Source organism: Rhinoraja longicauda, chromosome 17 (genome assembly GCF_053455715.1).
Source record: "Rhinoraja longicauda isolate Sanriku21f chromosome 17, sRhiLon1.1, whole genome shotgun sequence".
Classification (NCBI taxonomy): domain Eukaryota; kingdom Metazoa; phylum Chordata; class Chondrichthyes; order Rajiformes; family Arhynchobatidae; genus Rhinoraja; species Rhinoraja longicauda.
This window is the reverse complement of record NC_135969.1, coordinates 14,410,229-14,434,203: the sequence shown is the minus strand read 5'-3', so window position 1 is coordinate 14,434,203 and position 23,975 is coordinate 14,410,229. Positions and strand designations below refer to the sequence as shown.

General features: G+C 44.1%; 1 protein-coding gene across 5 annotated transcripts; it reads right to left on the bottom strand.

Moving 5' to 3' along the window:
• On the bottom strand, positions 1-23,255 carry mon1a (MON1 secretory trafficking family member A). Of its 5 annotated transcripts, none has more exons than XM_078414181.1 (7): positions 23,071-23,255; positions 13,079-13,224; positions 11,812-11,874; positions 10,375-10,827; positions 7,703-8,471; positions 5,036-5,183; positions 1-3,608 (listed from the first exon to the last, which is right to left on the bottom strand). In XM_078414181.1, the coding sequence occupies exons 2-7, from the start codon at positions 13,203-13,205 to the stop codon at positions 3,468-3,470; spliced, it is 1,701 nt and encodes a 566-aa protein (XP_078270307.1). In that variant the 5' UTR covers positions 13,206-13,224; positions 23,071-23,255; the 3' UTR covers positions 1-3,467. The 5 variants fall into 5 exon arrangements, with proteins under 5 accessions (XP_078270307.1, XP_078270309.1, XP_078270310.1 ...); XM_078414183.1 differs by having other exon boundaries at positions 7,703-8,468; XM_078414184.1 differs by lacking the exon at positions 11,812-11,874.
• Positions 23,256-23,975: the final 720 nt, after the last annotated feature.

The window sequence follows — 23,975 nt, the reverse complement described above, 5'->3', positions numbered from 1 at the left end:
AAAAGTATTAATTATGCAAATTCAAGGAAAATTGTAAATTTATTTCCATGTTGTTTAATTTCAGTGATTTTCAACATTTAAGTATTTTCATTCTCTTTAAACTCACCTGCCACTTGAGGGAGGTGACTCCAGTAGCAGACAAACTGCCTCAGAGTAAGATGCCACTCAGTTATTTTGTATTAATCCGGAGGCAATGTGTACAACAACAACAATGTGTATTTTAATAGCCTACGAACAGATTAGGTTCTGGTCCCATTGCCCACCACCACAACACATGCTGCCTGGATCGGTTCTACATCAATCGATTTCACAGACGTTTATAATTGAAGATAAAATAAGTTGTCAGTTAACAGTCAGTGTTAAATTCGTCATCGTCGTCCCCCACCCCCACCAGCTCTAGTTTTTGAGTTTAAAAATGAAGCTGCCGTGATGCTGTAATGCCAACTTTCCTCATCGTGTGGCAGTAGAGAGCAGGGAAACCCCTGATACAATGTGAAGAAACTGCAGGTACTGGTTGAAACCGAAGATAGGCACAAAAAGCTGGAGTAACTCAGCGGGAGTAACTCAAAAAGCTGGAGTAACTCAGGCAGCATCTCTGGTTAAACCAAATCCAACGCCATAGTTTCGAAGCTTCACATTTTCCATCAATGCTTATTGGCTTGAAAAATCAATGCAATAAAAATTGAAATCCTCCGAAGGAACATTTTGTTCATCCTTAAATATTGTCTTTCCATTTGACGATTTCCTCCCACTCGAGCAGCTGTTCCTCAAACTGAGAGACTCCTCAAGCCCAGTTCCCGCAGTCCAGTTGAAGGTACCGATTGGTTCCGTTTCACAAACACTTTTAGGCAGTTTAGTTTAGAGGTACAGTGAGGAAACAGGTCCTTCGGCCCACTGAGTCCGTGCCGACCAGCGATCCCCGACACACTGGGGACAATTTATAATTTAACCTATAAACCTGTATGTCATTCGGATGTGGGAGGAAACCGGAGCACCCGGAGAAAACCCACGCAGGTCATGGGGTGAACGTAAAAACTCTGTGCAGACAGCACCCGTAGTCAGGATTGAACCCGGGTCTCTGGCGCAGTAAGGCAGCAACTCTACCGCTGCACAACCTTGTCACCCCATGTAAGCTTCTCACACAGCTACTCTGCATGAAAAAATATCACTTATACAATGAGCCAGCCTAGAGTGCGACAGGATGGATGTTTTAAGACCTGCTTCTACCGTGAGGTAAACAGAGTTGGAGGCATGAAGTTTGTTGCAAACTTTATTTCAACTTATCACACTCAGGTAGACAGGGTGGTGATGTTGGTGTTCGGCAAGCTTGTCCTCATCTGTCAGGGAACTCAGAACATGTGCTGGGATGTCGTGTAACAACTATACTGGTTGCTGGTGAGACCACACTGGGAATTATTGTGCACAGTTCTGATCGCTGAGCTGAGGGGTTTAGTTTAGTTTAGAGATATAGCGCAGAAACAGGCTCTTCGGCCCACCGAGTCTGCACCAACCAGCGATCCCTGTACGCTAGCACTATCCTACATGCTAGGGACAACTTAATCTTTACCGAAGCCACTTAGCTTACAAACCTGTACATCTTTAGAATATGGGAGGAAACCGGAGGATCCAGGGAAAACCTGCGTGGTCACGAGGTGAACGTACAAACTCAGTACAGACAGCATCCGTGGTCAGGATCAAACCTGGGTCTCTGGCGCTGTGAGGCAGCAACTTTACCACTACATCATCGTGGCGCCCCCCCAAAGGTGACCTTATAAGACATTTCTAAGATAATGAGGGAGAAAGATAGGGTGGATGGTCATGGTATTTTTCTAAGGGAATGGGAGTCCAAAATTAGAGGGCGTAGAGTTAAGGTGAGATAGGGAAGATTAAAAAAGGATATGTGGGGCATATCCACACAGAGAGGGGTGGGTATATAGAGGAGCTGCCAGGGAAGCTGTAGAACTGGATAAAATTACAATGCTTATTAGCAATCTACTTGCTACCGAAAAACAATTTCCACCAAATGTCTACCTCCATCAGAGGCAGCTGAAAGACAAAAGTCAGGCTTCTATATACAGCACAACCCATAATTTATCTTGCAAATGAACCTTCGCTGTAAAATCTCTGCAGGAAAGGAATAGGTGACGTTTCAGGTGGGAACTCTTCTTCAAGCAGGATGTGTCTGCTCAGTCTGTCCGGGAGTCCCCGAAGATTATGACCAACCAGATTCCAAAATCATGTCAGATGCATGACAGTTTATGCAACAAATAAAAAATAGATACTTTCTATGTCGGATAATTGAAGGATACCCCAAAATACTTTTGGAATATAGAAACAACTGCAGATGGTGGCTTATACCAAAAGATTGGCACAAAGTGCTGGAGTAAATCAGTGGGACAGGCAGCACATCTGGAGAGAAGGAATGGGTCTGAAGAAGGTTCTCGACCCAAAACGTCACCCATTCCTTCTCTCCAGAGATGCTACCTGTCCCGCTGAGTTACTCCAGTATTTCGTGTCCACCTTCATTTTAAACCAGCATCTGCAGTTCTTTCCTACACGTCAGGAGTAAATCAATGGTCAGTCAGCATATCTGGAGAAAAAGGATGGATGACGTTTCGGGACAGGACCCTTCTTCAGGCTGAAGATCGAGTCTGAAGAAGGGTCCCGCGACCTGAAACATCACCCATCCTTTTTCTCCAGAGATGCTGCCTGACCTGCTGAGTTATTCCTGCACTTTGTGTCTGCCTTTGGAATACATGTCCTATAAGCAAACACTGGTATCTTGCAGGTAACGTGGCAGCCAACTTGGATCGCAAACCCTTGTGAACAGCAAAAGATCGGATCAACTGTGGTACTGTGATGCAGACCATAGGGTAAATTGGCGACACTGAGGAGAACCCCTCACCTCCCAAGGGCCTTGAGATCAGAGCGGGCAGTGCTCAAGAGGAGTGACAGTCAGGATCTTTGCACTCAACACTCTGGTGAAGAAGCAGGACCTTCCATCCGAAGGTAAGACCAGTGTGACATTTGAACAACAGTTTATACAATTTGTTTAAAAAAAAATGGAAACTCCTATTCGGGATAAATGAATTAAGATTCAATATGAGATTTCTCATTGCTGGCGAGGTGCACTATCCCGGGGAACCCCTCACCAGTTTCCAGCAGTGACCATTTTATCTCAGTGCGTTGGATCCTATAGGTTTATTTATTGTTCCTATAATACAAACATACGTCCGGAATTCAACACTGGACAAGAAGACAGAGGTTTGCGACATGTGAAAGGGGGAATCTAAGGTTGGTTTTTAAATGAAATGGTGTTTTTACAAAGGGTTACCGGCACGTTTCTCACCCTTGGTATCAAGTCGATCGTGACGGTCTGTAGGCTTTCAATCACCTGCCACACATGATGTCAGTAGTTAGTCTGTCTTTCACTGTGGGGAGTGAGAGAGACACAAGGTCAGCCAGTGTCAGTATGTCACTGGGTTGAGGATGAAAAGCTTGTCCTCTTCCTTCCTAATCCATTTCATGAGTTTGGTGATAGCATTGACCGCAGCTACTTTGGTTCCCATTGGGGTAAAACACATGTAGAGTTCAAATCCATTCGTCACCTGTACAGTGAGCAAAACACAAGGTCGGAGTTAGAATACAAACTTTTCTCAATACATTTCCACCACCGATTTTCCGGCACCCTTGGTTCCACAGCCTTTCTGAATTATCCATTTTGCCAGGTCGACAGAGGTCATGGCCTCCGAGAGGAGTTGAGCGGTGCCTGAACGGTCCGTTTAGGCCACCCAGGAGCTGAGATACCAGCCTCGGAAGTCGGTTTCCACAGCTCCACAGCGCTGGCAGCAGGGGGCAAATAGAACTGCCGATACGCTGCGGAAGTCCCGAAGTCCCAAAATCCATTTTGCCGGGCCGCCTCACTCGACTTAGGTGCAACATTTTCAGAGGGGAGTTTCAAGTGCGCTCTCGTAAATTGGTCTGGATAATAGGAGATGTCAGATTCCACCAGTTGCCAGAAAACTTTCAGTTTAGAGATACAGCATGGAAACAGGCACTTCGGCCCACTGAATCCACGACGACCACTGATCACCCATTTACACTGGTTATTCCACTACACACTTGGGACAAGTCACAGAGGCCAATTAACCTACAAACCCACACGTCTTTGGGATGTGAGAGGAAACTGGAGTACCCGAAAGAAACCCACGCAGTCACAGGGAGAACATGCAAACTCCACACAAACAGCACCCGAGGACAGGATTGAACCCAAGTCTCTGGCACTGTGAGGCAGCCGCACTACCGCCCTGTCACTGCGTCGCACGGAACTTCAGATGTAACTTAAATCTTTCCCGTGGATTCAAGATGTGCGATAGACAATTGCAGTATCCATCCAACGTCAAACACTGCATTCATCAGAAATTCATGTAGCCACTCAAGAGATGCTTAAAGCTATTTGGCAGAAGGTCTGGTGTGGCAATAGTTGCACTACTTACGGGAAACAAAACTTGTGTCATTGTTAAATACAAAATCCTTGAGATCAGGTGGGGAAAGAATGGGATTTCTCTTGCTTTGCCTGAAGTTTAAGAAAAGTTATTTCAATTAACAGCCGGACAAATTTCAGTAAAATATCTTTACTCGACAATCTTGTGCGTCATCCATTTATGCGGAATGATGGTTAAATCTCCATTTGTTATTTCCAAATCTTTGGCATTATCAATATGTTTTTAAGGGGTCTAGATCCAGCACCTTAAAAAATGTTGATAATGCCAGAGGTCTGGAAATAACAGAACAGTTTCTTGGACAGTTCAATAATCTCTAGGACCAGGGAGGACTGATGTTATCCTGTTGGACTGCTCTGTTGCTCCCTGACCCATCACTTCATTTAATTACTATTTGGATTACTGTTGTCCAGCACAATTAGGAGATTCCAACAGGTATCTGGAGGGATGGTCTTATTTAAGTGGGGATGAGTATCTTGTGAAGCGCTGTGGCAAGTCATCTGCTTCTCTCCGAGGGATGTTTCATTTCTTACCCACGCCAAGAGATTCTCCCGCTCGCCTGCGTAATAGATGTACTTCAGAGGCCTTGCAGAGTTGTGGATGCGGCTGTACAAATACTGATACAGCTCCAGGAGACGTTCCTGCTGCTGCTCACTTGTGTAAGGAGCCTCTACTTCAGGACTGGAAGAGGAAACAAAAAACAGATGTCATCGCTAAATATATAAAATCATTGAGCTAGATTAAGATCAGGATGGGAAACAATGAGATTTCTCTTGGTCTGTCTGACCATAGAACAGCACTGCTGAACATGTTTGTGCTGAACATGGTGCCAAATTAAACTGATCTTATCTGCCGATATATGATCCTTATCCCTCTATTCCCTGCAATTCCATGTGCCTATCTAAAAGCCTCTTAAACGCCACGATTGTATCTGCTTCCACCACCACCCCTGGCAATGCGTTCCAGGCCCCCACCACTCGTGTGTATAAAACTTGCCCCACACATCTCCATTAAACGTTCCCCCTCTCACCTTCTGGGTATGCCCTCTAGTGTTGGACATTTCCCCCCCCGGGAAAAAAGGTTCTGACTGTCTACTCCATCCATGCCTCTTATAATTTTATATACTTCCATCAAATCTCCTCTCAACCTGTGACGTTCCAGAGAAAACAATCCAAATCTATCCAACCTCTCCCCTCTCCTGAAACCCTCTAATCCAGGCAGCATACTGAAGTTGAAGACCAATTCTTTTTTCCGACAAATTTCAGCATCTTCCCTTTACTGGACAATTTTGCGTCCCATCCATTTGTGTGGAATGGTTATTTAATCTTTGTTCCTTCCCATTACATACAAAAATATCTATTCAAATAGCTGCAGGAATGATGGCCTTGAGCTTTAAGTTTAGACTGGATAAAATTAGGTTGTTCTTATTGGGGTAAAGAAGGTTCAGGGGAGTTTGGACAATACTGGGAATGCTCAGCGGGTCAGGCAGCATCTGTGGAGGCAGACAGTGATCTAAAGTTGGTAAATTGCTTTAATTTTGGATCTCCAGCACCTACAGTATTTTGCTTTTGTACGGCCCATATGAGGTTTGATCAGTGTGCATGGGTGTAAGATGGAACTGCAGATGCTGGTTTAAATTGATGGTGGACACACAATGCTGGAGTAACTCAGCGGGTCAGGCAGCATCTCTGTTTAGAAGGAATGGGTGACGTTTCGGGTCAAGACTAAAGAGGGGTCTCGACCCGAAACGTCACCCATTCCTTCTCTCCAGAGATGCTGCCTGTCCCGCTGAGTTACTCCAGCATTTTGAGGCTACGTTTGATCAGTGTAAACAATTGTACTGGTTTAACTGGAGTAAACAGAGGAATTACTTCTCAGAGGGTGATACAGAGGCCGGGGAAAACAGATGTAAAATTGAATGCAAGGAGAAGTGATGGGGAGAGACTCAGTCAGTGCCATAAAAGAAAAATGCACAGGCACTTGAGAATAATTTGCAGTGCTATGAGGAAACAGCAGGAAAGTTGAGTAGGGCTGCTCAGTTAGGAGCAGATGGAAGGAAGCAGCTCTACTAGCTGTGTCATTGGGCCAACCAATAAATAATGGCAGATGGACACAAAAAGCTGGAGTAACTCAGCGGGACAGGCAGCATCTCTGGATAGAAAGAAGAAGGGTCTCGACCCGAAATGTCATCCATTCCTTCTCTCCAGAGATGCTGCCTGTCCCGCTGAGTTACTCCAGCTTTTTGAGTCAATCTTCAGTTTAAACCAGCATCTGCAGTTCCTTCCTTCACAATAAACAATGGTTCAATAGGTAGACATCACATCTCTGGCCAGAGCTCTGGGTTAAAATTCCACCGTGACCAAATCCGAACAGCTAATGCTGGAACCACTCAGCAGATCAGTGGTGATCAGTGGAGGCAGAACCAGACATTATGTTTAAAATTAATAAATTGCTGTTTTGCCTTTATTTTAGATTTGCAGCATTTACAGTATTTTGATTTTGTATGGTTGAAATGAGGTTTGATTGGTGCACAGAATTGTTACTGGTTTAACTGGAGTAAACAGAGGAAAGGTTTCTCATCAGATGGTGATACAATGACCAAGGAAAAGAGATTTAAAATTGAATGCAAGGAGGAGTGATTGAGACAGATTCAGTCAGTGACCGTAAAAGAGAATTGCACAGGGACTTGAGAGTAATTCACGAACTGACATACACCCCCAAAGATCCTGTGTGCCTTGTTATCCATTGTCTAACCAATATTTATCCCGTACAATCGCATCTTACAATCAGGGCTACACAGGGAGAATGTGCAAACTCCACACAGACAGCACCAGAAGTCAGGATTGAACTCTGGTCTTTGGCACTGCAAGGCAGCGGCTCCACAGCTGTGCCAGTGTGCAACAGTGTGAAAGTGTCCGCTATTCTCTCTTTTACACCTCAATACACAATTAGTCAGCAGCCTTGCCTTGAACCTAAAGTTCACCGTGAGGCAGCGGCTCTACCAGCTGCACCACTGTGCCGCCCTATAAATTAGAAGCCTTAGACCATCAAGCTGGTGGTCACAATGCATACATTACAAGAGAATCTGTTTCCATGGCTGTAAAGCATTTGAGATCACAAAAGGCACTGTATAATTCCAAGTTAGTCTTTTACAACTTGAATAACTGGGTGAATAGTGCATAAGCTCAGAGCATTCTTACCTCGTGAATAAACCCGAGCTTCTTGACTTGTAGATGAAGTGCCTCAGGTCTGGTATCCCCACTTGAGAAATGCTATAAGATGGAGTCTGCAGCTCCTCCAGCAGCATCTGGAAAGTATTCCTCTTCTTCAGCCGCTCCAGGAATTTACTTTTGCAGTTTGAGATGGGAAAAAAGTGCTCCCTGTCTGTGGAGATGAGGAGCAAGCACAGGCTGTTGGCCTGATCAAGGTAGGAGATGTGGACATGAAAGAAACCATTGGAGTTGAACTTGGGTAGACATATCGGTGTCCAGACCTCCCCATCTCGGAAGGAGGTAGATGCACTGATGAGGTTGAACAGAAGATGGAGATCGATGGGATGTAGAAACTGGTCCTTTTTCCTCACCAACGATACAAGTTGGTTCTGGGCAACCAGAATGGAGAAGACAAGGCTTTTGTCTTTGGCTTGCTGGAGGCTGCTGCTGATCATGTCCCTCACAGAAGAACTCAATGGTAGACATCGCACGGCACACATAAGGAAGCTGGGATCCTTGTCCATCAGATTGAGGAGGTTATCCGTTATCCTCTCTGACCCCGAGAGCAAGCGGCGCAGATCGTAGTTCATCTTCTGCTCAAAGATTCTGTTGAGCTGTGTTAAAGTCAGGAGACTGACTATTTGGTAGTAAACGTACAGAAGTTCTTTGGCCACTTCCTGCTCTGATTGGCGGGTGTGTGTGACTGCCACCAGGATCAGAGGACTTCGACGGATAAAAACCACCTTGTAGCCCTCTGCTAAAGGGAAAGATAGACTTAGTCAACACCTTCTGAGAAAGTCAAAGGAAGAGGAGGATTATCAGTCCAGGGCCATAGTATAAATATGTCAGATGGATTAAAAAGACTGCTCACCATCATCCCAACTGTTTACCAGCTGCCCATAACTAAAACACTTAGTCATCGAGTCCTGGAGAGATACAGCACAGAAACAAGTCTTTCGGCCCACTGAATCATCGCTCACCATCAACCGCTCAAACACATCAATCCTACTTTAACCCCATTCTTTTTTTATTCTCTCTAGATTCACAAGAACAATCCCAGATTTCCATAGTCACCTTCACACAAACCAACCTCCCTTCCATTGACTCCCTGACATCTACACCTCACGCTGCTTCGGCAAGGCCACCAGCATAATCAAGGACCAGTCTCAACCCCGGTCACTCCCTCTTCTCCCCTCTCCCATCGGGGCAAGAGGTGTAGAAGTGTGAAAACGCACACCTCCAGAATCAGGAACAGTTTCTTCCCAGCTGTTATCAGGCAACTGAAACATTCTATCAACAATAGTTCCTGAGCTACTATCTACCTCATTGGAGACCCTCGAACTATCTTTAATCAAATTTTACTGGACTTTATCTTGCACTAAATGTTATTCCCTTCATCAGGAATCTGTACCTGTGGATGGCTCGATTGTAATCATGTACAGTCTTTCCGCTGACTGGTTAGCACACAAGAAAAGCTTTTTGCGGTACCTCGGTACACGTGACAATAAACTAAACTACCAATCCTGCACGTCTTTGAGACGTGGCAGTAGAAAAACTCCAAGGATCCGGGAGCTGATAGCACCTTGGCTGAGGTGCTCCCATTAACAGATGGCTCAAGGACTGGGAACACAGAGAGGACAACTGGAGATACGAGGAGAAACTGTTTTTACTCGGAGAGTGGTTACGGTCTGATTTCATTGCCTGTGAGGGCAATGCAAAAAGAAGCAACAACTGCTTTTTGAAAGGGCGGCACAAGAGAGAATTTGAGCGCTGCGGGGGAAAAAACTGGGGGTTGGGATTGCTCTACCAGGAGTTGGCATAATCTCAATGGGCTGACTGGCCTCCTACACAATAACAATCCTATTATTTTCAACCCAACGGTATGAACATTGAATTCTCCTATTTTAGGCAACTAACTTACAACCACCAGCCCCCCCCTTTATTTCACCCCTCTCTTCTGTGTACACATTCCCCTTCATCCCCCCCATCCCCTTCCACCTGTATTTCTTCCTGTGGCTTCACATTACATGCCTCTTTTCTCCTCATCTCATACCGTTTGGCTTTTTGTCTCTGATCTTTGTCCAACCATCCTCCTGCAGTCAAACTGCTCCCCCTCAACTGTATCCACCTATCATTTTGCCCAGCCCTTACCTCTTTCAGCTTTCTCCTCCACCCCAACTATAATCTGTCGGAAGAATGATCCTGACTCGAAACATTACCTTTCCATGTTCTCTAGACATGCTACCTGAGTTACTCCAGCACTTTGTGTCATTTGTGTAAACCAGCATCTGCAGTTTTTTGTTTCGACAGTTATATGACTCAAAGATTAGAGAACATTCTCTACAACAATCATTTCATTGGCAAGTCCGTTTTTTTTAGTTTTAGTTTAGAGATACAGCGTGGAAACAGGCCCTTCAGCCCACCGAATCCACGCTGACCATCGATCACCCGTACACAAATCCCATGTTATCCCATTTTTGCATCCTGCACATTAGAGGCAATCTAGATAAGCCAATTAACCTACAAAAATTAAACAGCCGCACCTCACGAATGAATACATATCAAAACCAAATTCCCAGTCATCCCCGTTGCTATGGGTGGGATATGACTTCACCTGGACAAGGCAAAACTAACATAAAGATGAATGAAACCAAACTCACCTGCATGGATGGACTTGATCATGTCTTTGCTTGCCTCAATGAAAGCCACAAGAGCCATCATCACTCCTGTCAAGGAAGAAAGAGCTTCCTCTGTCCCATAACGGGTATAGATTGGCTTTCCAGCGTCGCTGAAGACGAAGATGTGTTTGCGGTGCTGCTTCCACGAGTCGCTCGTTATGTCCTCCTCTTTGTCACTCAGCACCGGCTCTCTGCGCGGTGGCCCAGACGAAACCTCGCCCTCTGCATCATTCTCGCTCATCTCCTTGTTGACGTCCATCGCCACGCCCGTCAGCTGCGTGCTCAGCTCGTTGAAATCTTTGCTGATCTCTTCGATTTGGGATTGCTCAGCGCCTCCCTGGTCGGTGCTGTCCAGGCACCCCTTCACCTCACCGTCCGCCGTTAGGTCTTCGTAGGACCTTGTGTGGACAAACATTGCACTCTCCTGTCCTGCACCTAGATAAGTATATGAAAATGAACCATTCTCCTATCACCGATGACACGTGACAGCATGAATAATGACCGCATGAGACGGTTCAAAGGTTTGTTAACTATAGAATAACCTCCCCAGGAATGATAGTGATCTTATCATGGTTTATATGATTTGTATAGAAAAATAGACACATGGAACAAGAAATTGTTTCATAATAATGCATTGATAAGTCTCTAGACTTTAGACCAGAGATAAAGGCCCTTCGGCCCACCAGACACTCGCATGATTCTACACGTCTTGTTTAGATCCTAAAAGCAGGGCCCAGGAAACAATGCATAAAATAATGCAGCAATGCATATGCATCAAAAATCTAAGTGTATGTAGGATTAAGTTAATAATTTGCAATGCAACTGTGGATTTGACTGCTACTGAATGTTTTGGAGTAAGTTCCATGGCTGGAGAAAAGCTCCTGTTAAAGGGGACTTCACATTAACAACAACATCCTGCATTTACATAGTGCCGTTAGTGCCCAGGGCATTTCACAGGAGCCTCATCCATCACAATTTGATGCACCTGTATTTTTTTTAAATGAAGAGAAAACGTGTTGATGGGGAGGTTGTAAGGTGCTTTGCAAGGGATTGTGGAAAAATTAACTTAAGCCTAGGTCAGGCCATTGAGTATAAAAGTCAGGAAGTCTGTTGCAAATTTAGAGGACTTTTGTTAGGTCACATTTGGAGTATTGTGTGCAGTTCTGATCGCCCCACTACAGGAAGGATGTGGAGGCTTGGTGAAGGCGCAGAAGGGGTTTTCCAGATTGCTGCTCAGATTGGAAGGAGTTAGCTATAAAGAGAGTATAAGAAAATAACTGCAGATGCTGGTACAAATCGATTTATTCACAAAATGCTGGAGTAACTCAGCAGGTCAGGCAGCATCTCGGGAGAGAAGGAATGGGTGACGTTTCGGGTCGAGACCCTCCCCTTACAGCTATAAAGAGAGGTTGGACAAACTTGGATTGTTTGTCCTCCAAACTTGGATTGGTTTCTCTGGAGCATCGGAGGTTGAGGGGAGTCCTGAAATATATAAAATTATGAGAGGCATTAATGAGGCGGCAAGGTGGCGCAGCTGTAGAGTGGTTGTCTTACAGCACCAGAGACCCGTTCTCCGTCCCAAGTACAGGTGCTGTCTGTACAGAGTTGGTACGTTCTCCCTGTGTCCGTGTGGGTTTTCCCCAGGTCCTCTGGTTTCCTTCCACACTCCAAAGACTTACAGGTTTGTAAGTTTTGGTAATGATCGTAAATTGGCCTTAGTGTGTGGGATAGTGCTAGTGTACGGGGATCGCTGTATCTCTCAACTAAACTAAACAGGGTCGTAAGTCAGAACCTATTTCCTCACGGTGGAATTGTCAAAGACTATAGGGTACAGCTATAAAGGGAAAGAGGTAAAGTTTAAGGTGTTTTGGCCTTTGGCCATTTTAAAACCTGCATCAAAGCATAAAAGTCCATGACATACCAGCAGCTGGAGGTAAGAATGGTTCACCCGGATTCACAACTCAACCACAGATTGTTTCATTGGCCTTTGATGAGGTGGCAGCACAGCATGGCATAAATCAACATAGCCTTAAGAATCAGGGATTATTGCACCACAACATGTGGAGAGTTTTCAGTTGCTAGACAGTTTCCATAGTTGAAAAACAGATTTTTAACTCTACCCACTTGTAAATTCTCCGTTTCACACCTTTTCCTAACTCCAGCTAAGGAGGACGGGACCAGCCCAGGAGGCCCACCGGCCCACCCAGAGTTGAAGGAATCGGACGGAGGGCCAGTAAACAGACCGTCTGTGGGAGGGAGTGCACGGCCTCAACGTGGAGTGGGCCGCTGGAGGCCCTGCAACAACCTGGGGCTCGGCTGGACCGGACTTCGCTCCAAGAGGCTGAACGTGTGAATAGCACGTGGCCAACAGCGGGAGAGGACACCATGGGTGCACTAGGCCAGGCTGACCCTGCAACGTTGCCAGGATAAGAGGCCTTTGTGGTCAGGTCAAAAACCCTGCACTTACAACAAATGGGACCTGAAAATGGCGCCAAAAACTAGCGACTCTGTATACTGTATCAGTGCACTACTGCTGTATATTTATACCGTAGCTGAGATGCTTATCTAAGATGTATCTAAGTGCTTATGTATAGTAATACTTGTACTGTGAACTTTATATAAAAGCAAATTTCACTGTACCCTGGCACATGGAACAAATAAAGTACCATTGAACCATTGTTCTTACCTGGCTCCGTGCCTTCCACCAGCCCTGGGGTGGGACTCTCCGATCTGTTACCATGTTGCAGCTCAACTGGGACCAAGGGGCCATTGACCTCCCAAGACACTTTCCGGTTGTGAACATCGGCCTCCATATTCTCACTCCTTGGATGACTGTAAGTATGCAAATAGACAATTAGGTGTTAAGGGAAGAATCTATTCAAACGAAATAATGGAGAAGTCAGGCCTCCTGAGTTGGAAGATTAGCACAATGGACCATGGAAATGACTGAAGAGCATCTTATACCACTTTAAACTTCACTATAACTCAGCATTATACCAGAGATTAAATTTGCTGTGTAGATTTTCTGATACATTTCCTCCTGAGCCTGGCAAATGCAATCCAATGTAATTAATTGGAGGTTAAATACCATAAGACATAGGAGGAGAATTAGGCCATTCGGCCCATCGAGTCTGCTCCACCATTCAATCATGGCCGATCAGTCTTTCCCTTTCAATCCCATTCTCCTGTCTTTTGCCCGTAAACTGTGACACCCTCACTAATCAAGATTCGAACAATCTCTGCTTTAAAAATACCCAATGACTTGCCCTTCACAGCCGCCTGTGGGAATAAATTTGCCACCCTCTGGCTAAAGAAATTTCTCCTCATTTCCATTTAAATGCCTTGGGGTATTGAGATACAAGGCCCCAATAACTAATGTCTGGCTTTACATTAGTTTTCATTGAGATTGGGTATTACATTAGTTATGTTAATAGACAAACATTTAATTAACTCCTACAGTAACAAGAATTGATGAGGAGTATGTGCTTGATGCCCTCTGTGGATTATAACAAGGCTTTTTTTTGACAAAATTAGGTATGACAGACTGATCAATGAAGTTAAATCCCATGGGATCCAAGGAGAGTAGATCCAAAACTGGCTCCTTAGCTGAAGTAACGGATCATTGTTGATGGGCAATTTATGACAAATAGGCAGCTAACCGTAGAGTTCCATAGGGCTCAGTAATCACACCATTGTTTTTTGTGATAAAAATAATGATGATTTAAACTTAAATGTAGGGGGTACGATAAAGAATCTTTCTTGACATGTTTTTGTTCGTGAGAACAAAAGATTTAAGCTGTAAGAAAATGAATGGTATAACAGAATGGTAGTTATTAAGAGGGAAATTGAATCAGGATGGCACAGTGGCACAGCTAGTGGTGCTGCTGCCTCACAGCTTCAGAGACCCCAGTTCAATTCTGGCCTAGGATGCTGTCCATGTGGAGTTTTGGACGTTTCCCCCGGCAACCTCATAGTTTTCTCACATAGGTGCTCCGGTGAAAGAAGTGTTACACAACTAAAACGGGAATGGACCGTTTGTTTACGAGAAAAGGTTGGACCATTCTAGGCTTGTATCAACTGGAACTTGAGAAAACAGAGCAAGTTATGACCCAGTTCTGCGATGTTAAATTAGGATGGCCAGATTTGGCATGACAGCGGTAGAGCTGCTGACTCACACCGTCAGAGACCCGGGTTCAATCCTGACTATGGGTGCTGTCTGTGCAGAGTTTGTACATTCTCCCTATGACCGCATGGGTTATTTCCGGGCGCTCCCACATTCCAAAGATGTGAAGGTTTGTAGGTTCATTGGCTTCTGTAAAATGTCCCTGGTGTGTAGGATGCGAAAGTGGGATGACATGGAAATAATGTGCGGGTGATCAATGGTCGGCATGGACTCAGTGGGCCGAAGGGCCTGTTTCCATGCTGTATATCTACACTAATAGCGCTGTAAATTATTTCATAGTTTAATAGTCATACAAACTGCCAACAAAACAATAACATTCTTACTAGCTGCAGCGAAACAGGCTTGTAAATGTAACACACACAGATAAAAATACACAAAATTCAATAAACCAAAATAAATAATGAGCACAAAAACAATTGGCCGATTGGTCTCCATCTGTCTTGTAAATTTTCCACAATTCCAAGAGGTTATCCCATCAGCTATGTTAATTGGAGAACCTCAAATAAGTTAGAGTTTTGATTTGAAGATGCTCATTTGTGGGAGAAATTAAGAATATTCGGTAGCCACCATACTTCCTTTGTAAAACATTAATGTACCTCACATTCACTTAGGAAAATACATCTGCTTAAATTTTGGTTAGTGAATAATTGACTCTAGTTACATCTTGCTTGAGAAGGACAATTAGTGCCATAATATTACCACAAAGTGAAACTATTAAACTGGTTCCTATTGCATTTTAAATAATTTTTTTGATCTGGATTATATAAACACGAGATATCTGTAGTGTGTTATTGTGATGTGCAGAAAGGAACTGCAGATGCTGGTTTACATTGAAGACAGACACAAAATGCTGGAGTAACTCAGCGGGACAGGCAGCATCTCTGGAGAGAAGGAATGGGTGACGTTTCAGATCGAAACCCTTCTTCAGAGACTGAATGCTCTCGATCCAAAGCATCACCCATTCCTTCTCTCCAGAGATGCTGCCTCCTCCCACTGATTTACTCCAGCATTTTGTGTCTATCTTTGGTATTGCAATGTAGTTGAATAAGTTGCCCATATAATGAAGAAGACAAGCAATCCGGAGAACGCAATCTCAGGTTCCAACTCTCCCTGGATTGTGGCCTCCACCAGGGACACTAATTGATTTGTCCCTTCCTGCTCCAGAATGCAAGAACATTCAAGGTGTGTTACATCTAAGATCAGGATCTTAACACCAGCCAGAGATTGGAGGTGATAAGTTCCTAGGTTGATTAACAAAATACAACACTAACTGGTGCTTTTGAGAATGTTGACTTTGAGACGCGGCATGGTGGCCCAGCGGTAGATTTGCTGCCTTACAGCGCTGGAGACCCGGGTTCAATCCTGATGTAGGGTAGTGTTAGTGAACAGGGATCGATGGTCGGCACAGACTTGGTGGGCCGATGGGCATGTTTCTGCGCTGCACCTCTAAACTAAACTCTGCAGATAAATCCCAGATCACTCCCTGAACAATGCAGAGCCACTCAGGAAAGGCAGAGCTTGCTTCTGACAAGCTGTTATCACATCTCACTGTTCCCATGGCATAACTTCTATTTATGTGTATTTTGTGTGCACTTTTAATAAATAATTTTAATAGACAATAGATGTGGGAGTAGGCCATTCGGCCCTTCGAGCCAGCACCGCCATTCAATGTGATCATGGCTGATCATTCTCAATCAGTACCCCGTTCCTGCCTTCTCCCCAAACCCCCTGACTCCGCTATCATTAGTTAGAGCTCTATCTAACTTTCTCTTGAAAGCATCCAGAGAATTGGCCTCCACTGCCTTCTGAGGCAGAGAATTCCACAGATTTACAACTCTCTGAGCGAAAAAGTTTTTCCTCATCTCCGTTCTAAATGGCCTACCCCTTATTCTTAAACTGTAGCCCCTGGTTCTGGACTCCCCCAACATTGGGAACATGTTTCCTGCTTCTAGCGTGCCCAATCTCTTAATAATCTTATATGTTTCAATAAGATCCCCTTTCATCCTTCTAGTCTTTCAACATACGACAGTCCTGCCATTCTGGGAATTAACCCAGTGAACCTATGCTGCACTCCCTCAATAGCAAGAATGTCCTTCCTCAAAATTGGAGACCAAAACTGCACACAGTACTGCAGGTGTGGTCTCACTAAGGCCCTGTACAAATGCAGAAGGGCCTCTTTTCAAATTGAAAAGCTAATAACAAAACAATAGCGACAAAATTCTGTAGATACTTCAACATGGGCAGTGTTATTATTATCTATTGATGGAGGATATGTTCCTGCATTTGTAATTCTGGACAGAAAGCGGGATTTATTTGCAGGCAACATTCACTCAGATGGACAAAGGATGAAACAAGTTCACTTGAAATGGAATCTGTGTTAAAAATAGAAAAGATGATTAAACAAAAGACATAGATACAAAAGACAAGAAGGTGTGTTAATTTTATAACAACAACCTTTAAAAGACATTTGGACAGGTACATGAATAGCAAAGGTTAACATGCATCTGGGCCAAACACAGGTCAGTGGGACTAGCTTAGATGGGCTTGGTCGGCATGAATGAGTTGGGCCGATGGGCCTGTTTCCCTGCTGTACGACTCGTATGACACATACACATTTCATTTAGCATCTATTCATTTCAATTAATAGATGTTAAAGCCAGCTGAAGTCATTTCCATCCACAGGGTTATAAATTGCGATTTACAGAAAGCAGATGGATGAGTGATGGCAATGCTACTTTTCTACTATCTACACGATGCAGTCAATGTAATCCTGGTCTTGTCCCATGGACGTTTTCCACAGTGTTGTGACGGTACCAGAAAGTTGCTTTTGGCCCAATCATTTAAAGATATTGGCATCCAAGAAATGTTTGCTTGCGAGAACACCCTCAGCTGTAACTGAGGAGATATCTATATACTAAAACTCTTGTTTGTTTGTTTGTTTGTTTGTTCCTGAACTACAACCAAAACAGTACACGATAATTTTAGGCCCACCTTACTCACTGTCGTCCCTTTGGTGCTAATGGAAGAAGTTTCATTGAAATCGGTGTTAAATTTTAAAAGTTATTCACATTTTAAAGTTTAAATCTATCTCGGAAGGAGGGAGGGAGGATAAGGGGGGTTGAGGGGGATGGAGTGGGGGGGGGGGGGGGGGAGGGGGGAGGGGGAGAGTGCTGCACCAATGCAGGAGAGGTTTGGGCCCAATGGGTCCTCTTGGTCTAGTCTTTGATATTACTCACAGGTGAAAAACAGTCAATGTCACTAACTGTTGAGAAGACCTCTGTTACAAAGAAGTGTTACAAGGAAGTAAAGGGTGCAAACTTTTGACCTTTGGATGCGATAAGGGATTTTTTGGATTACTAAAAGAGAAATGAATCAATTATTACAATGAGTTTTATCGTGATTGATAAGTAAATGTTGATGAGGTTAGGTACAGCAAGATCACTTATACTCTGTCCATTGAGACATTAATCAATAGGGACCAATGCCACATTGTGGTGGGTCACAGAGTTGTGCAGCACAGAAACGTTAACAGCATAGAAAGTTAATTTAATTGTCTGTGTTGGATGACCATCTATGATATTGGCTCAGCTTTCTTCCCCCTCTGGGAGTAGATGCCGTGCTCAGCCTAACCTGCTCTGCATAGCTTCCTGCTCTGCAGTTTGGAACTCCACAAGTCTTATCTTTTTTGCTCAGGGTTCCAGTATCTGCGGTTTCATGAGTTTCCAGTCATTTATCTATGTTCTTTTATCTTTGTTCTCACTCTCTAACTGCTCCAATTCACTCACTGACCAGATAATACTGTTTTGCAGCTTATCCCTCTGGTCACCCAGCTTTACTCTATAAGACACCCTATTCTATCCCCACCCTCCCTGGTGTTTAACAAGCTACTTTTGTCTCCTTCCCGGTTCTGAAGAATGCTCTCTGTATGGAGTTTGTACGTTCTCCCTGTGACCCGCGTGGGTTTTCCCGGAAACGGCAGTTTCCTCTCACACCCCAAAGACGCAATGGCTTGTCGGTTAATTGGCCAGTAAAATTGTAAATAGTCCCTAGTGTGTAGGATAGTGTTAGTGTTTGGGAGGGGGAGGGTCGCTGATCGCACAGATTCAAGTGGGCCGATGAGCCTGTTTCCCCACTGTATCTCTAAACTGAAACTAAATGGGTGAAATGTTCACTCTGCTTCCCTTCCCACAGATGCAGCCCAAGCTGCTGAGTACTTCAAGCATTTTCTGTTTTTATTTTAGATTTCTAGAATCTGCCGTATTTTATTTTATTTCCATAGTTTTGACGTTGTGACGAAGAGGGTTAGATGAGGATGGTTGGGGTCTAGAACACTGCCTGGAAAGGTGGGAGAAACAGAAATGTTCACAACATTTTAAAAGCGGCTGAATACAAACACAAAGAGCCGTGACTTGCAGGATTATGGATCAAGTGCAGAAAGGTTGGATTACAACACAAAGCTCTTTTTCTGCTGACTCGGACACAATAGAACAAGTGTCATAAATTTCCCAGTACACCAATTTTTTTTTTTCCACCTGATTTATATCCCTTCAAGTCCAAAGGTTTGGCCTTGAAAGCCCTCCATGACTGATCACGATAGCCCACAGCACAGATGGGCAATGATTAGTGTTGCTACTTCAGACAGCTGGATTTAACACTGATCTTGGGGACCGGCTGCGTGGAGTTGGCATCTTTTCCCTGTGACTGAATGGGTTTTCTTCAGCGCTCAGGTTTTCTCCCACACCACAAAATGCTGGTTGGCAGGTTAATTGCTGCTGTGGGGTGGATGGGAATAAGTGTTTGGGTGGAGGTGGGTGGGGGTGAGATTAATGTAGATTGGTGTAGGACGATCGACACAGATATAGTGAGCCAAAGGGCCTGTTTCTCAGCTCTAACATTCTGACTAAAGGACTAAAAGCCAAACATTCAAAATCCATTGACTAAATAAATTTCCACTTCATCTCAGAGCTAATCATCCCACTCCATGAGGCTATGTCTTCTCATTTGAAAGGTATACATCACCTCAGCTTGGCATTTGCGTAAGGAAATGACAGGTACAACATTGATTTTCCGACACCCTTGGTTCCAGAGCCTTGCCGGATTATCCATTTAGACGGACCAAGAGAAGTCATGTAATAATAATTCAACAATACACCTCTGACAATAGACAATAGGTGCAGGAGGAGGCCATTCGGCCCTTTGAGCCAGCACCATCATTCAATGTGATCATGGCTGATCATTCTCAATCAGTACCCCGTTCCTGCCTTCTCCCCATACCCCTGACTCCGCTATCCTTAAGAGCTCTAGCCAGCTCTCACTTGAATGCATTCAGAGAATTGGCCTCCACTGCCTTCTGAGGCAGAGAATTCCCCACGAATTATCCCCCTCCCGTGTCTTGAAAGCACCATGGACTGCTAGAAACCTAAATAAAGAATTAACAATGAACAAAAAAGTAAACAATTAACTCCTTCAGGGTGGAAGCACACGTTCTGAAAGAACGTGTGCCACATGTAATGCTCTCGTAAATTTGTCCGGATTAAAGGTGGTGCCGGTTCATCAGTTGCCGAAAAATCGGTAGTGGATCTGTATTGCTCATATATATATATAATATAATATCTAATATAATAATTACATTATTATATAACGTAATATAAATCCCCAATATTACATTTTGGCGAAATTCCACCACAGGTCACTTTATTTCTAGCACCTTTATTATTGCGACCAATCTCTTGCCTTTCCAGCTAACTATATATGAAGGAACTGCAGATGCTGGTTTAAACTGAAGATAGATACAAAAAGCTGGAGCAACTCAGCAGGTCAGACAGCATCTCTGGAGAAAAGGAATAGCAGACGTTTCGGGTCAATACCTTTCTTCAGAGAGTTAGCCCTGACTCTTAGTCTGAAGAAGGGTCTTGACCCGAAACGTCACCTATTCCCTTTCTCCAGAGATGCTGTCTGACCTGCTGAGTTGCTCCAGCTTTTTGTGTCTATTTCCAGCTAACTATGGTGATTATACAGCATTCTGACAAAAATTTAATTGGTTCAAAACATTAACTGGTTCTCTCCACTGATGCTACCCTGGACTTTATTTTGCACTATACGTTATTCCCTTTATCCTGTATCTGTGCAATGAAATCATGTATAATCTTTATGCTGATTGGATAGCATGCAACAAAAAGCTTTTCACTGTACCTCACGTAATGAATTAATTTTGAATAAATCAAATAAAATCTATTTATTCCAACTTCACTCTTCTTTCCCAAGTTAGTTGCAAAGACAGCAATGTATAGGAGGTCCCATAACCACGTCTATAAAAAGTAAAAGGCAATCTCTACCCTGCAGGGCCACAGAATCATAGTGCCTGAAGTCTACCAAAACAACATGCAAGACAGGACTCAAAATATACTAGTACACAAAATGCTGGTGGAACTCAGCAGATCAGACAGAATCTGAGAAAGGAATGGAGAGGCTGCATTTCAGGTCGACACCCTTCTTCAGATTTGGAGAATAATGTAAAAGGGTCCCAACCCAAAATGTCGCCTATCCATTCCGTCCACATGTGCTATTGATCCATTGAGTTACTCCTGCACTGTGTGTTTTACTTAACACTCCGACACTCTTGCACACTTTCTTGTGTTGCTATCAATGGAAGCGTATTAATACTCTCAATTTAATGCCCTGCTTGCCATGCTCTTCCCATGTCATTAAAAATACCACCTCATACAGACAAAAACCTTGGTGGTAGCAGGAATTGAGAGCATGAAAGGAGTAGTGTACATGGATTATATAAAGATCAACACCTGCTTAAATTAGCATATAACCAACTTGTTATTTTGAGCACACATTACTTTAAAAAAATAAAATACACCAATGTAAAGTTTATCATTTTGACAGGAAAAACCCGTTTCCATAGGCACCCAAGTCCATCAATAGAAGTCACACATTTACATTCATTGGCAGATAAAAGTGGAATGGGGAGGAAGGGGAATTTTACTTTAAAAGCATAGTAAGTTGGTGTGATTTAGAATACACTGCCAGAAAAAGGGCAGAACCAATTGTAACTTTCAAAAAGATTTTCATAACTGTAGGCAAGAGGTGGGAGGGGAGGTCCAATGAAAAGGAGAAATGGTGCCAAGCCAAAGAGCATAGAACAACAGGACAGCCCATCAGGATCAGGCCTGAAGGGTCTCAGCCTGAAACATCACCCATTACTTCTATCCAGAGATGTTGCCCATCTCGCTGAGTTACATAGAAACAGAAAATAGGTGCAGGAGGAGGCCATTCAGCCCTTTGAGCCAGCACCGCCATTCATTGTGATCATGGCTGATCATCCCCAATCAATACCCCGTGCCTGCCTTCTCCCCATATACCTTGATTCCACTAGCCCCTAGAGCTCTATCTAACTCTCTTAAATCCATCCAGTGATTTGGCTTCCACTGCCCTCTGTGGCAGAGAATTCCACAAATTTACAACTCTCTGGGTGAAAAAGTTTTTTCTCACCTCAGTTTTAAATGGCCTCCCGTTTATTCTAAGACTGTGGCCCCTGGTTCTGGACTCCCCAACATTGGGAACATTTTTCCTGCATCTAGCATGTCCAGTCCTTTTATAAGTTTCTATAAGATCCCCTCTCATCCTTCTAAACTCCAATGAATACAAGCCTAGTCTTTTCAGTCTTTCCTCATATGACAGTCCCGCCATCCCAGGGATCAATCTCATGAACCTACGCTGCACTGCCTCAATTACAAGGATGTCCTTCCTCAAATTACTCCAGCACCATGTGTCTATCATCAGGATCGGGCCCTTCAACCCACAATGTCTGTGCTGAACATGATGCTTCCCTGATCAGTGGATGGGGAAATCAGACCAATCCCATACCAGTAATGTGTTCAAGATCCTACACACTGGTGTAAGGATTCAATTCTACCCTCTAATGGATTACTACATGGGGTTACTGGATTAAGAACCTATCTCGACTTCAGCTGTCTAGCCAAATTTTCAATTTGGGTATTTCCCTCACACGCAGGAAGCCAGTGAGTGAAAAATGTAAGGTTAGAGCTGAATCACCCACGCATAACTTTTGTTTGAAGGTTATCGTTGCTCTCTATCTATTCCCCCCTCTATCCAATCTGTCCCCCTAAACCTGACAATGGCCAACATTGGTTCTCACCTCCATACAAGAAGCACAATCAGGCTGGTGGGTAGATGTACAATCACTGCCTGGTTCTCTGACTTCACCAATTCCTCCCCTCTTTGGCTTCTCACCACACGTGCAGAATCACATTTTATTCAAAGCATGCGGATAATTATTAGGGTTCGTTTTTTTGTTGTTTTGGTGATTTGTGCTGATGGGATTATATCTTCAGTGAGTGACGAATCGATTTCAGAACAGGAAACAACAAAAAGCACACACGGTAATTATGTTTTTAAAGGAAGTCCCTACCTCCTCCGTCCCCATTAATTCCTGATGAGAGCATTTAATTAGACGATACACTAACCTGCTCAATCTTCAGGCCTCTCGCTTTGTGCTGCGAAGGGCAGAGAGTGTTGCTGTTGCTATTCGCTCTGCTCCTGTGCTGTGCAGTGCAGTACAATGTTGCCCCTTCCTCGCCTTGCTGCGGTTACTCGGGCTGTTTATTGCACCTCCTCGCTCCTTCCTTTGCAATGCGTCCAGAGTGACGTATCTTTCCTCCCTCCCACCCCACCGTCGGGAAACTTCCTCCTTGCATCAGAGGTCAACACCACCAAGAGCCTCTCCTCCCTCCCTCCCTCCCTCCCTCTGCAGCAGCGGTTAGCTGGGACTTGTAGTTCACAACCGCACGCCATTCACTCGGAACATCAAGGGGCGTTCTGTTCTCCACCGCCCAGTCTAAAGGAGGGTCTCGACCCCAAACGTCACCCATCCCCTCTCTCCTGAGATGCTGCCTGACCTGCATTAGTTACTCCAGCATTTTGTGAAATAAATACCTTCAATTTGTACCAGCATCTGCAGTTATTTTCTTGCACTGTAGGTTTAATATATCACTGCATTGACCCCGTGTCATATAAAAGCTTCTTCGCACAAACAATGTTTGAAAATTGGGAAATCCCTTCTCCAAAAGCTCTGAGCCTAAATGGGCTTCTGGTTGAACACGGATACGAAATAAAATTAGGAAAGAGAATTGAGATGCCAACGAGCTAATCAGCTCTATTCCTAATTTTCTCACAGTCCGATCATTTCAAATCTAATTGACAGCCCATATTTCTGGCTTTCTGAACCCAGACATTGTTGGTTTTTTTTAAGAAAGAGACACACAAGTAAGTGACTGCAGATGTTGGAAATCGTGACCGAAGAACAAACTGCTGGAGGGATTATTTTCTTTAATCTGTTCTGCAATCTATCCCATACCTACGATAGTCCCGT